The sequence below is a fragment of the Daucus carota genome, chromosome 1 (genome assembly GCF_001625215.2).
Source record: "Daucus carota subsp. sativus chromosome 1, DH1 v3.0, whole genome shotgun sequence".
Taxonomy (NCBI): Eukaryota; Viridiplantae; Streptophyta; class Magnoliopsida; order Apiales; family Apiaceae; genus Daucus; species Daucus carota.
The window spans coordinates 24,357,049-24,371,004 of NC_030381.2; the positions used below are offsets into that span (position 1 = coordinate 24,357,049).

The 13,956-nt window shown below is 36.3% G+C and overlaps 2 protein-coding genes across 3 annotated transcripts; one reads left to right on the plus strand and one right to left on the minus strand.

The window, feature by feature from the left end:
• Positions 1-5,081: 5,081 nt before the first annotated feature.
• LOC108205196 (putative proline-rich receptor-like protein kinase PERK6) lies at positions 5,082-6,850 on the plus strand. Its single transcript, XM_017375037.2, has 6 exons — positions 5,082-5,546; positions 5,620-5,706; positions 5,816-5,886; positions 6,218-6,294; positions 6,402-6,543; positions 6,662-6,850. The coding sequence occupies exons 1-6, from the start codon at positions 5,144-5,146 to the stop codon at positions 6,848-6,850; spliced, it is 969 nt and encodes a 322-aa protein (XP_017230526.2). The 5' UTR covers positions 5,082-5,143.
• Positions 6,151-13,454, minus strand: LOC108205195 (guanine nucleotide-binding protein subunit beta-1). 2 transcript variants are annotated; one of them, XR_001803904.2, is made up of 7 exons: positions 13,089-13,454; positions 12,895-12,989; positions 11,043-11,467; positions 9,564-9,921; positions 9,006-9,119; positions 8,026-8,151; positions 6,151-7,294 (listed from the first exon to the last, which is right to left on the minus strand). XR_001803904.2 is itself a non-coding variant. In XM_017375036.2 (6 exons), the coding sequence occupies exons 1-6, from the start codon at positions 13,192-13,194 to the stop codon at positions 8,116-8,118; spliced, it is 1,134 nt and encodes a 377-aa protein (XP_017230525.1). In that variant the 5' UTR covers positions 13,195-13,454; the 3' UTR covers positions 7,839-8,115. The 2 variants fall into 2 exon arrangements, 1 of the variants encoding a protein (XP_017230525.1); XM_017375036.2 differs by lacking the exon at positions 6,151-7,294 and having other exon boundaries at positions 7,839-8,151.
• Between the last annotated feature and the right edge of the window lie 502 nt (positions 13,455-13,956).

The window sequence follows — 13,956 nt, forward strand, 5'->3', positions numbered from 1 at the left end:
TCCTCAAATAATCCTGGTATTTCACTGGTTAATGAATTTCTCACAAATCAAAATTACAACACCTGGAGTCGATCGATTAATATTGCTCTCTGCTAAACTAAAGTTAGGGTACACAGGTGAAACCTGCAAATAACTCACCAGTGTTATCGTTATGGATGAGAAGCAATGATCTGATAATCTCATGGCTTCTAAATTCCATTTCTTCAGATATCAGGAAAAACTTAGTCTACATGACCACAACGAAGCAGATCTGGGAGGATTTGGATGCTCGATACCTGCAGTCAAATGTTCCTAAACTCTTTCATCTTTGAAAGGAATTAACATCTCTCACACAGGGTACTAAGTATGTTAGTGCCTATTTTACTATGTTCAGAGGACTTATAAATGAGCTTGATAGTCCATCTCCCATTCCTCGTTGTATTTGTGTTAATTCAAACTATAATTGCAATAATTTTGTGAAACTGGATCATTATGAGCACATCACAAAGCTTAGTCAATTTATCATGGGACTCAATGATCAATTTACTAATACTAGAGGTCAGATTTAGTTAATGAATCTTCTACTTGATTTTGTTAATGCCTATGCAATGTTACTTCAAGAAGAAAATCAGTGAGATTGTGCTAATCAGATTTCTCCAGTTGTTATTGAAAACCTTGCCATGCTTGTTAAATTTCAACAACATAGCTCTGTCTAATCAAAGGCCTACAAGAAACCTATAATTACTTCTGTAATTTGTGAGTACCGCAAGCTATCCGGACAAACAAAGGACAAGTGCTTTTGTCTTAATGGCTATCCCGAGTGGCACAGGCTTCATGGACAGTCAAAACCTAAGCCTCGAAATGCCAGCAACAAGAAAGCATCAGCTGCAAACGTGCAATCAATTGTATCAACGAATTCAGATAACCTCATAAATCTTACAGATCAACAGTATGATCATTTGCTCAATATGTTACGAGCTAGACTCTGAGATTCTAACTCTGAATCCAGCACTGAGCATCCTCAAGCCAATACCCCATGGATTCAAGAAAACACTATAAATGCTACTCACAACACACAGAATTCACCGATGGCAAGTATCAATGTGACTCATGCATTTACTACTCATTCTGCTGTTCTAATCAATTTCACAAAATTCACTCTTATCAGCACCACCTGGATCATTGATTCAGGTGCAACATATCATATCACAGCTCACTTCTCTATACTGAGCAACATCAAACCTTTACACTCACAACTACAATGGTAATACCACTCATGTCACACATATGGGTGACATTAAACTGCCTTGTAATCTTACACTGAAACAGGTGCTCCATGTTCCCTATTTTCAGTGTAACTTGATCTCAGTTGCTCAGTTCGATATTGATAATGCATGTGTTCTGTAATTTAATGCTACTAAGTGCCTTATGCAGGACCATGTTACACAGAAGAAGAGGTAGATTGGTGATCTAGAAGATGGCTTCTACAGACTAAATACTCTGAAGTTTCAAGCCTCTTTCTCTACTGTTAGCACTATAGCTTCTTATCCTGATAAAGACGACTCACTTGTTTGGCATTATAGATTTGGACATCCTTCTCATTATGTACTCAGTAGTATCGCAAATTTAAAGTATTTGTCAAAGTTGATTTTGGATTGTGAGATATGTCACCAGGCCAAACAACAAAAACTCCCATTTTCTAGAAGTGACTCTTGTAGTACTTTTGCATTTGATCTTATACATTGTGATGTGTGGGGACCTTATAAGTATCCCACACATGATAAATGTCATCATTTCTTGACAATTCTAGAAGATCTTCCAGGATATACTTGGGTATTTCTTCTGGCTGATAAAACTCAAGTGCCTCCTATACTCAAACATTACTTGACTTATGTGCAAAATCATTTCAAAACATCTGTCAAAGTCCTTCGATCAGATAATGGCACAGAGTTTGTTAATAAGAATTTACAGACTTATTTACTTGATTTAGGCATTATTCATCAAAATAGCTACCCTAGAACACCTCAACAGAATGGCTTGATAGAAAGAAAACACTAGCATCTGTTAAACGTAGCTCGTGCCCTTAAGTTTCAATCTAAACATCCAATCACTTTTGGGGTGATTGTGTCCTCACAGCAACTCATCTTATCAACTTACTACCATCAAAACATGTTGGTTTCAAATCTGCCTTTGAAATATTATTTCAAAAGTCATCCAAGTATCAGAACCTCAAAGCATTTGGATGCCTTTGTTACATCACAAATGATGATGCTAGTTCTGATAAATTTGATCCTCGAGCTCTCAAATGTGCATTCGTTGGCTATCCATTTAATCAAAAAGGATACAAAGTGGCAGACCTTCACAACAGAAAATGTTATACTGCTAGAAATGTTCACTTTGTTGAAAATGTTTTCCCCTTTCATCAGTCTCAAAGATCTGAAACAACAATAATTTTCCCTACACCACCTGTTGATGTAAACACAGAGAATATTGGCACACCTTTATCTATACCTACACCTTCATTTTGTGACTCCGATTGGGCTGGTGACAAGAAGTCCAGGCTCTCCTTAACTGGGTATAGTATCATGCTTGGCCCTTCTTTAATCTCCTGAAAATGTAAAAAGCAACACATTATTTCCAGGTCCTCAGCTGAAGCTAAGTATCGAAGCATGGCTGATACAAGTTGTGAGCTCACCTGACTGTTAGGTCTCTTCAAGGCATTTGGCATTCACAAGCTCACTCATACACCTCTTTTCTGTGACAGCAAGTCAGCACTTCACATTACAAATAATTCTGTGTTTCATGAGCGCACCAAACATATCGAACTTGATTATCACTTTGTTCGTGAAAAACTTAAGATTGGGATGATGCAGCCGTCTTATATCCCCCATTGCTTCTCAACCTACAGACATTTTTACTAAGTCTCTTTCATCCGCCTCCCTTCAGCTTCTATGTTCCAAGTTTGGTGTCCTCAATCTTTTTCAGCCTCCCAACTTGAGAGGGATGTTATAGATACTAAGTCACCATGCAACTCTACAAAATCCGAGCATGACAACATCACTATGCATCAACACAAGAACTTTGCAGCACAGTAGCACAGCCATGATCAATAACACAAGGTGACAGACTGTCACATAACAAAATTCTGTTATGTTAGAGCATTCTAGAACATTCTGTTATGATGTGTATGTGTGTGTGTGTGTGTGTGTGTCTATATATATATATATTCAGCTGCAGACTCTTTATAAAGCAAGTTTATTCTTCAATGATAGTAGTTTAACATCTCTCTCTCTCTCTCTCTCTCTCTTTAAGCTATTAATCAGTTTCTTCAGTTTTTACTACTGCACAATTGTTTCATTAATGATAGTAGTGATGAAGATATCAGTATCTTCATATGAAATTTCAGTAATTCATTATAAAACAAAAAAAGATACCATCACTTACGAATATACACATTCGCATTTATATATATATATATATTATAAGCAAATTAATTATATCTAAAATTAAAAAAAATGCATTAGTATATTATATACTTATTTATATATATATATATATATATATTGGAATATTTTTCGGATTTCGGTTCGAAATACCTAATATCCAAACTCAAATTCTTTCAGGTTTAAAAAATAATCCAAATCCAAATATAAAGTATCGGATTTGTGTAAAATCCCAAAAAAGAGTGGCTCAGACCAAGAAAGGAAAAGAAAGCCCAAAGGCAAAAGAGTGGCCCAGCCCAAAAAGGAGAGAGGACATTGGAAGAAAAACCAAGAGAATAGGTTGGCGCCAACAAAGTGTTGGTGTGGTGGTAGAGCTCTTCTACCTTTTTGTGGGAGGTCGACTTCCCACGTGTGTGTAATCAATTAGCGGAAAAAAAAAAAAGAAGAGGTTGGCAATTTGAGAAAACGAAGTTCCACAGAAAGGAGAAAGGAATAACTTCAACACAACTGAATGCTCACTAGTCTTTTTTAGTGATACAAATAGATTGATAATAATAGTAATAGTATATATAGACTGTTTCCTTGTCCGTAGCAGATGTATGAGGATTGAAACAGACATCTGCTCTCTTTCTCAGAAAATATTGCATTACTTGATGTTCTTTTTGCTTTCTCATTCTTGGTCTTCCTCGTATTTCAATCCCGATAACATACAAAACACTAAGTTTGCCTGTTCAATTGATTTCGCGATGAAACTAACAAAGGTAAGATTCCACGACTGCTAGAAATTGTCATTGAATTTAATTTCTGTTTCAGACTTGGTCGATAAAATGTGAATATATAAATGTATGGAAAATGATTTCATTCACTAATGTGTAAGCTTATGAATTCTGAATCCAGTGGTTACTGCTTTGGAGGGACAGGCTCTGCTACGGACACATTCCAGCGTAGATCATATCCTAATAGCCTCGGTTAAGATGTCTTGGAAATCTTTCGACAATTGTCAGATTTGTCAGCAAATAACATATCCAAATCTCCGCTAAAATGTCTTCTAATTCTCCGCCAAAATCATCAAATTCATCAGCTCAATCACCTCCACCACCAAGCTCGTCTGCAAAATCGCCACCTCCCCCTGACAACAGCAACAAGAAGTCCCCACCGCCACCTTCCCCGTCCAAAGAAAATTCACATGGTGCGCTCCCACCTCCACCACCACACAGTGGTAGAGAACATTCTCCCCCACATAAGTCCAAGTCGTCATCCTCAGCTGATTCACAATCATCCGGAGGCATATCTGATGTTCAGAAAAAAGCCATCATAGGTGGAATTTTCGGAGGGGCTTTAATATTGATCATTCTTTTGGTAGCATGCTGTTGGTCATTCTGTAGGAAGAAGAGAAACAAGAAGTCGAATGACCAGATGATTTACTATAGGAACAATTCCCGTGGAAAGAGTACGAACTTCGCTGTATCCAATGTACCATGTTGTTATCAATTATACATTTAACTTAACCTTCTATGCTCACCCAAAAGAATACTGAATTACTACCACATTGTTCTAATACTACTGAGGTCATGAGGTGCATCATCTCCGCCTTCCCCCCTGTTTCAAATCTAATTTTTACTTCATTGTTTCGTGAAGGTAATGCCAACTACAACAGTGGAGCACCCACGAGAGAGATTAACCCTCCTGCTGAGCATCGTGTTAATATACCACCACCGGGAATGACTAACAGTGAGGTGAGCTCATCTTATTACTCATCCGGGCCTCAACAAACTGCCAAGCCACCCCCACATCCAACCTTGGCCCTGGGATTCAGCAAGAGCAACTTCCAATACGACGAGCTAGCAGCTGCAACCGGAGGATTTGGGAAGGACAATCTTCTGGGAGAAGGTGGTTTTGGTTATGTTTATAAAGGAGTCTTATCTAATGGCAAGGAGATAGCTGTTAAAAGTCTTAAATCTGGAAGCTGCCAGGGAGAACGAGAATTCCAGGCTGAGGTTGAGATCATTAGTCGTGTTCATCATCGACACCTTGTCTCTCTGGTTGGTTATTGCATGGCGGATGATAAAAGGATGCTAGTTTATGAATTTGTCCCAAATGGTACTCTTGAGCATCATCTTCATGGTAAGCTCTTGGTCCCTTTTTCCTATCATTTCACTTGTAATATTTCATTATGCACCTACTTTTAACCCATTAGGGAAGAGTGGTGGAGTCATGGATTGGCCATTTAGGATTCAAACTGCAGTTGGATCAGCTAAAGGTTTCGCTTATCTTCATGAGGATTGTAAGTGACTAAATATATCTTCAGCTCTCGCCCCGTATATAAATATTTGTTCATGTTGTGTGGAAAACAGATGTGATTTATGTGGACAACTATTCTCTGTCTTGCACAGGTCATCCTCGCATCATCCACAGAGATATCAAGACTTCAAACATATTACTTGACGACCAATATGTAGCCAAGGTATTATGCTTTGGTTTAGAAAGATAATTATAAGCGGGTCAGTTTATGTCGAATCAGGTTTTGACAGACGTATGTTGCAACATGTCAACACATATTTTGCACTAATTATTCTCGAAATGATGGAAACCGTCATTTTTCTGCCCTAAGCAAGTATAGTAAGGGTATACACAGTAAGGGTATAGACATAAAAAAAAAAAAGTATTTTGTTACTCGTTGGATAATATGCAGAGAAAAGATACGCTATCGCGTAATATGCGGGTAAGATACGATGCAACAATCATGTAGTGCTTCCATTGATAATTAATCTCTACACACAATCCTTTCTTAACAGGTGGCAGATTTTGGATTGGCTAAGCTCTCTTCTGACAACTATACTCATGTATCAACGCGTATAATGGGAACATTTGGGTAATTCCAAGTAATTCATATATGAACTTACAGAGACACTATTGAACTCTTGTTAACAAGTGTGTCTTCAATTGAAAGATGTAAAATGTATATGCACGAGAATGCAGATATCTAGCACCTGAGTACGCATCAAGCGGAAAGCTGACGGAGAAATCTGATGTCTATTCTTTCGGTGTTATGCTCTTGGAGCTGATATCCGGAAAGCGTCCGGTCGATGTCAACTCAGAAGGTGATACTCTTGTCGACTGGGTATGTACAATGAATCTCCCACTCTATGGTTAAGCTTATCTAGTTTGGTGAAACTAGAGTGTAATGCTTTATACACTTCTGTAGTTCTGTCCTGTATTGTTTTTTGATGGATCTACAGGCGAGGCCTATCCTAATGGATGCAGTAGAGGGTGGAAGCTTCGACGAGCTGGTCGATCCCAGGTTGGAGAACAACTATAATCCTGATGAGATGCTACGCATGATAGCCTGTTCTGCTGCATGCATCAGACAGTCTGCCAGGAGACGCCCAAAAATGAGCCAGGTGTGTGTTCATTATCTTTCATTCTAGGCTGATATATAGTTGCTTTGTGAGCCAAAATGTATGTTGTAGGAAAGCCTCATATAACTACTAAGCTCTAGATGCATATGTTACGTGAGTAATTCTATTATTACGTTCATTGGTAACAGGTGGTTCGTGCATTGGAAGGCAATGTATCACTCGAACGCCTGAGTGACGGAGCAGGGACTATGCAGAGTTCACCGTCAACAAATTACATGTCTGAGGGGGATAGTTCATACAGTGCGGATATGTAGAAGCATATAGACATGGATCTTCTGGGCAGGAATACAGCCATTTAAGTGGTATATAACAAGGTTGGTATTCCAGACAGGCATTGTATAATCCTTGATTCTCCAGAGTCACAGGCACCCGCTGTAGGCAAATTTTAATGGATAGCGGTGTTTCAGAGGCATCTACTTGGTGAGAGCAGAACACGAATGACGCCTTGTAAAGCTGTAATGTGCAAGAATTTGTAAGGAAATGCAGGATCACAAGAAATTCGAATTATGTCTTCATGTTTTCTAGGTCACAGCTATAGTTGATTATAGTTACAGATATGTTGAAGAAGTATGCATCACTTTTTCTTATTATTTTTTACCAAAAAATGAATCCCGAACATTCCTTTCAAATGAACAGGCATGCAGCTAAATTATTTGATGTACATACTAACTAAACAGAAGTAGGGTTCCTGTTTTCAGATAGATAAGCACATAAGAAATGAATAAAGCAGAGCATGCCTCATACTTAAAACACTAGTCATTGCCAACCCCATTATTTTTGTTTGTGCCTGTCAACTTGTTCTCTTCAAAAATTCACTTATATTATCGGATTTTGAACCCTGCACAAAACTGTTAGGCTAAAATTAATATTTATTCTTTTTACCGCCCGCCAAAAAAAGAAAAGAAAAAAGGAAGTGCTTACTGCTCCAGGGTTCTCAGAATCTATAGTGCTTCAATATCGACCAAAATCATCTCCTATGACCTATACTATATTTAGCTATTACAATATATTTCTTTATTCATTTTGAAAATGACACCTACAGTAGATATAATAGTTTATACTCTCCTTGATAACAATCATATACTCCAACAAATGGCCTTCATATTCCCGAAACCATTTTATTCTTATTACATAAGAATTACACAAAGTTACATGATAAAACAGTAATGGGTTATGGTCTTTACCACTACGGTACTCCATCCAAGAAGGGCTGATTGGTTGGATCAGGGCCTAAAGAGTCCAGAGACTTGTTATACAAAGTACTAACAAAAAATTCATATCACTCTTCTGTGCCCTCCAAAAGCCCAAATCTGCCAGTGTAGAATACAATGTAAGTCCGAAATTTATGTATCAAGATCAAGCTGTAATGTAGAAAGTATTAAATTATGTATCAAGATCACTTTGTAATGTGGTAAGCATTAAGTTATGTATCAAGATCAATTTGTAATGTAGCAAACATCAATTTGACACAACTTCTACTTTCTAATGTTGTGTTCAGTTAGGGTGAATGAATATGGAATGAATGGAATGAAATTTGAACTATGTTATGGGCAAATGTTTACAAATTTCATTCCTTCCTCCATTCCATTCCTTACACCCTATACTAAAGATCACACTCCCAATTTGGGAAGGAATGCTCCATTTCTTCATATCCTCATTTTCTTCTCAAATCTCATCATAAAAATTTTGCACTCACCTTAATTTTTTTTCAAAACTTTCCTCCTACCTCTATTAGTTCCATTCTCCCCAACCAAACACAACATAATAGTTGTGCTACACGAGGCGGTGTAACCTAAACTCTTTCTTGACATATTTTGCAAAGAAATATATTCCAAGAAGTTGCTTAATTTTTAATTCACCATGCATATATTTCAATTTATAGTGACTAAAACTTTTATTTTAAAGTAAATGAATTTTTAAATTTTGGGCTGATTTGGCTGTGACTAATAATCCGAAACCATGGTAAATTATCATGAAATTGGACTTCAGTGAATATGATCATCATCTTTACAGATACCCAAATTTCGAAAACATTAAAGACTATTTTGAAAAGCCAAAACAAGTTATGCCAAAGCATTGCTTCAAGTTAAAATAGCAGTTCTATGTTATGCATGCATATTCTTACAAACAAAAGTAACCTAATACCCAGAGAAATTTTACTAACCTTTAGGTTTGTATCCCAACTCCCTGTACATAGGGCGCTCCCATCAGCTGACAACCCTAAACAACTTATTCGACCTTCATGTGAATTATGGAGAGACCCCAGGTTCAACACCATCTATCATGCCAAAAAAATGTAGTGAGAAAGCATACCAAACTCAACATGATTTCTAGCATAACATAAGTGCATGGACATATATTTAAAGACTAGATGAAGGGAATAGTTTTGCGAATTTGAAAATTCAACAGTAAATTTGTACACAGTTCCGGCCTTCTATACTATACAGAAACTTTACCAAGCCTTCCAAAGAAGCACGTGTTCCAGATGCTAATTAATAATGTAACTATACATGGTTTCACATTGTTCTCATTTACATTCTCATTCTCATAAATTTATTAATCAACCACACAAGTGTGACGGATGATGATAGATTTTAATCTCTGCGATGATTGATGGCTAATTGCAGCAAGACACATCACATAACCATTGTATATGCACTAATAATTGAGCAAAAGTTACTGGACGCAGACAAAAAGTTTTACATGGATACTAAGTTTGTACCTTTGCCAATAAAGTATCCCAAACATAACAGTCACCATTGGCGTAGCCTGCAAAAAGAAGTCGGCCTGATATGGAAAATGCAATCGAAGTCACGGGAGGAATATCATTATCAGCATGCCGCTGATTATATACTTGGAGCTGGTGCCCAGTTCTGATGTCATATAATCTACATGATCCATCATCAGAACCGGTTCCGAATCTATTTCCATCTGGAAAAAACTTGACGGAATTGATATCTCCCTCATGGCCATGAAAGGTCCGAACTGCTCGACTTGCAACACGGGAGTCCCATAGACGTGCAGTAGCATCGCAAGAGCCAGAGACAAAGGTTCTTGAGTTTGTTCCGTTAATCGAGACACTGAATCAAGTGAGTGCGGATATTGTGAGATATTAGTACGAGACATCTTTATACTGCACCATATATACATAGAGCAAAGTTATTTAGGAAAAAACTCTTTGGATTTTAAAAAGAAGATTGTTTGTCTGGGCATTAAGCCCGGGCTTAAAGCCATTTTCGACTTAGCTGAAAAATGTTTGCTTGTGTAATAAAAGCCGGAAACTAACTTAAAGCCAAAATTAGGTCGGATGTACTTTTTTTATGAAGTTAATTTAAATTTATGATTATTTTTTTAAATAAAAGTCAATTTCAACACTAAAATAAACAACCTATCAAATTTATTTTTATTGTTATATTTTTAATAAGTCATAAGTCACTTATAATATAAAATTACCCAAACACAATTTAAGCTGAACACTTATCACATCAAGTCACTATAAGCCATAAGTCATTTTAAGCCAACCGAAACGGGCCCTAAAACATACACTTTGTAATTAACCAAAAAAAAAAAGCACTTTGTATGCCCTGCAGTGAGTTTTAGGTATTCAACTAAATTACTTTACAGCAAAATAAAGAGGCCAGTTAGGAATAAAATAGAGCTCTTCAAGATCGCTCACTTATCTTCCGTTTTCCTTTTTTGACCAAGTAAAGATTTTTTTTGACATGATGCACGGATCCTTCAAATTTAATGCTTAACAAATATATTACTTAATATCACCCTGTGTCTAAGATCTGTTTTTAACTCCAAACCTATCCAACATCGGGAACTGTAGTGACAGACTTCAACAAGTCTGTGCAGCACACAGATCCATGTAACAGAGTTCTAGAGATCCCAGAAATCCTAAGTACTGGCCATGCAATCTGTTCATGCTTTTGAACAACAGAACCGAAAGTTTAGGAATAAACCTATTACTTATGAAGCTGATTTTTTCCAAATTTTCTCCTTCAAAAGAGAAAAACATGGCAGAATTTCTTAGAATGAAACAGATCAACAAAGTTATAGGGTTATTTAGGTACAAGTCCTTTTAACTGTTAATCTATGCGTCTATAATGATGTACAGCAGTGAAGTAAAGAATAAATAAGGCACCAGTTGTCAATATCTATAGAGAGAGACATATTGACTTGAGACCATGTTACTGACCTTAGCACATCACCTGTGTGCCCCGATTGAAACTCACCCCCAAACACCGAAGTCCTCAGACCTGTAGTTACATCCCACAAGATACATGTTTGATCCCCAGAACTGGTTATTAGGTGAGTGTCTTCATTTGGAACGTACTGACATGAAGAGACATATCCCTTATGACCACTTAGCATCTTTGATACTGGTACATTTCCATCTTTGTCGGTGGGAGTATTTAAGTTAAAGATGGAGCACACACTATCAAGGCCACCACAAGCAACAGACTGTCCACTTGGAGAGAACGCGCACGTCATTACCCATGCACATGGAAGCTTAATGGCATGAGTTTTCTGGCTTGTGAGTGAATTCCACACAATCAACCTCCCATCTTGGGATGCACTAACAATACGATTCTTTTCAGGAGTCCAATCTAATGAATATACCTGAAGAAAATGTAACTTTCATATTTATTTATACAACATTTAAAATTATGCCTGTAACTCATCAAAATTTTGAGCAATTTTTTTTTAAATCATAAAGAAATGAACCTTGTGTAGAGCAGAAGTTGCTAAGAGGAAAAAAAAATCAGTTAAGGTAAGAGGCCAAGAGAGGGATAGCGCTTAACGAAGAATAAAAAAGGTTTAGAAACAGGAAGAAGTGCAGACACTACTAATAACTGATCCTGGTAATATATGTAAAATAGCTTTAAAAATAAAGAGCATTAAATATTCAAAGTACTAAAGGAGGCTTTCCTTGGTTCTTTTAATATCAGGTGTCCATATTTATTCAGTAACTCTAGGTCACAAATAGCTATATGGTTTGAATTGAGTCTTAGCCTAACACTTTAAAAAAAGAACAACACAGAACACTATCATAACACTTTATTTTTCATAAAAATGATTTTAAGATTATAATTACATAGTTAAACATCAATTAAACTTAATATATGAAATCTAATATTCAAGCTCATCCAAATTATTAATATGAAAATATTATAGAAACCATAATGGAATCCAGAGTAGAATAATTTATATTTTTTTGCACAATTAATTTTACATAGAATCTTGTTATTTTTAATCCAAATTTATTGTTAAACATGTTAGATACTGTAAATATTCATAATAAAAGGTTAATTAGCTTAAAATTAGAATTTAATTCAAGTTTTATATGAGATTCTATATTCGATTCTAAAGTGTTCTTTTTTTAAGAGTGTTCTTCTTTGAGCAATGCTATATATACATATATGGGTCATGCCACATATATCTACTTTCCATCAAGAAGTCAAGCTGTAACTAGTACAGATGATAATTGCGTATTAGACTTCTTCAGCACTGTTAAGGTAAACTAGCCACTTGCCAAATAATATAATATTACTATAACAAAGAAACCGAATAAATATTTTATGGTGTTATTTTCTACCTGTAAATTTGTAATCGAGGTTCAAGTACAACTCATGAATCCTTTATCTTGCCACAAAAAGTAAACAACAATCACATACCCAGATGAGTTAGAACTGTGAACATATTCTCAAACGAATAGAAGTCAAAATTTAACAACCTCTGTACTAACATTGACAACCAAAGTTCCAAGTCACAATATTAAGAGGTTGGAAACTAGAAAAAGTCTAAACTCTGAGAATTGCAAGGCCTAGTTAGAAAACGTGTCTCGGATTATTGAGAATAATAGTCAGGGATCTATTTTCATGGCTTGAAAAAAAGCTGAATATCCACATTTTTACTAACAATAGGCGCTAAATCATGACTCGGATACCTACATTACTGACCTTTCCATTAAAGCACATATACACACACATACGAAAACGAATGAAAGAAATGAGGATGAAATTAAATAGGAAATACGGGAGGCGGACCTTTCCGCTATGACCTTGCAAAGTCCTGCAACAAACCAGATCCGTAGGTCCAAATGTAACAGGAGTCTTGCCTTGCGATCTCGCGTACTCGGCAACTGTAATTACAAGCAGGAAATTAAACAGATCCAACTAATTAATTAAACAGAGACATAGCTTCTAGTTACACGAAAGTCAAAAATGGAAAGAAATGAAACCATCGGTATCGAGGAGAAGAAGGCGCTTCTGCTTCAATTTTTCTTGAAGAGAGTTGACAGTTTCTGTAGCTTCCAGGTGCCGCTCTTTCAGTTCAGTGACTGACATGTCCTCTCTCTCTCTCTCTCTCTCTCTCCCTCTCTCTCCCCCCTCTCTCTCTCTCGCTCGCTCTCTGGCGTCTCAAATGAGGAGGATTAAAGTGAATACGAATGTGAAATTAGGGTTCAGTTTAGTGCTGATGTGGGGTTGGTTATGGAGTGAACGGAGATAGTTCTGGGTGAAAGTGTACCAAAGCAAATTGTAGCTGTACTACTGGTGAATACTGCTCAGGAAAAAGTAGTAAATGTTAGGCTTCTGTCCTGGTTGTCAATTATAAACGGCTTACCCAAGTTTTACATCGATGAGATCATTTATAAACAACTCTAACTTACGGGCCGTTCCGTTTCAAAATACAGTAAATTACTTTTTTTTAAAATAGAAAAGTGAGTAAAACTTAAAAATTAGTTAAGATTTATAAGTGATTAAAGTGCTTGCAAAAAATGTAGAAGTCATGGAACAAAAATTAGGATTCTTAACTTTTTATAAGTGTTTCTCGACTTTTTACACAAACGGTACGAATAAGTGTGTTTAAGTTATAACTCCATAAACGGGGCTTAAAAACTCCACCCAAACACCCACTTAATTTGTTACAATCATATTTGCTTTACAATTAAGTTTGTAAATAGTTATATTTATAGGTTAATATTCCACATTTTGTAATCATTATATTAATATTCCTCAGTGTTATGTAAAATATTCTTTTTAATACAAATTTTAAATTTAGAAAAGCCCTGCACAACGAACATAAATACTAGTAAATAGATAGTTTTT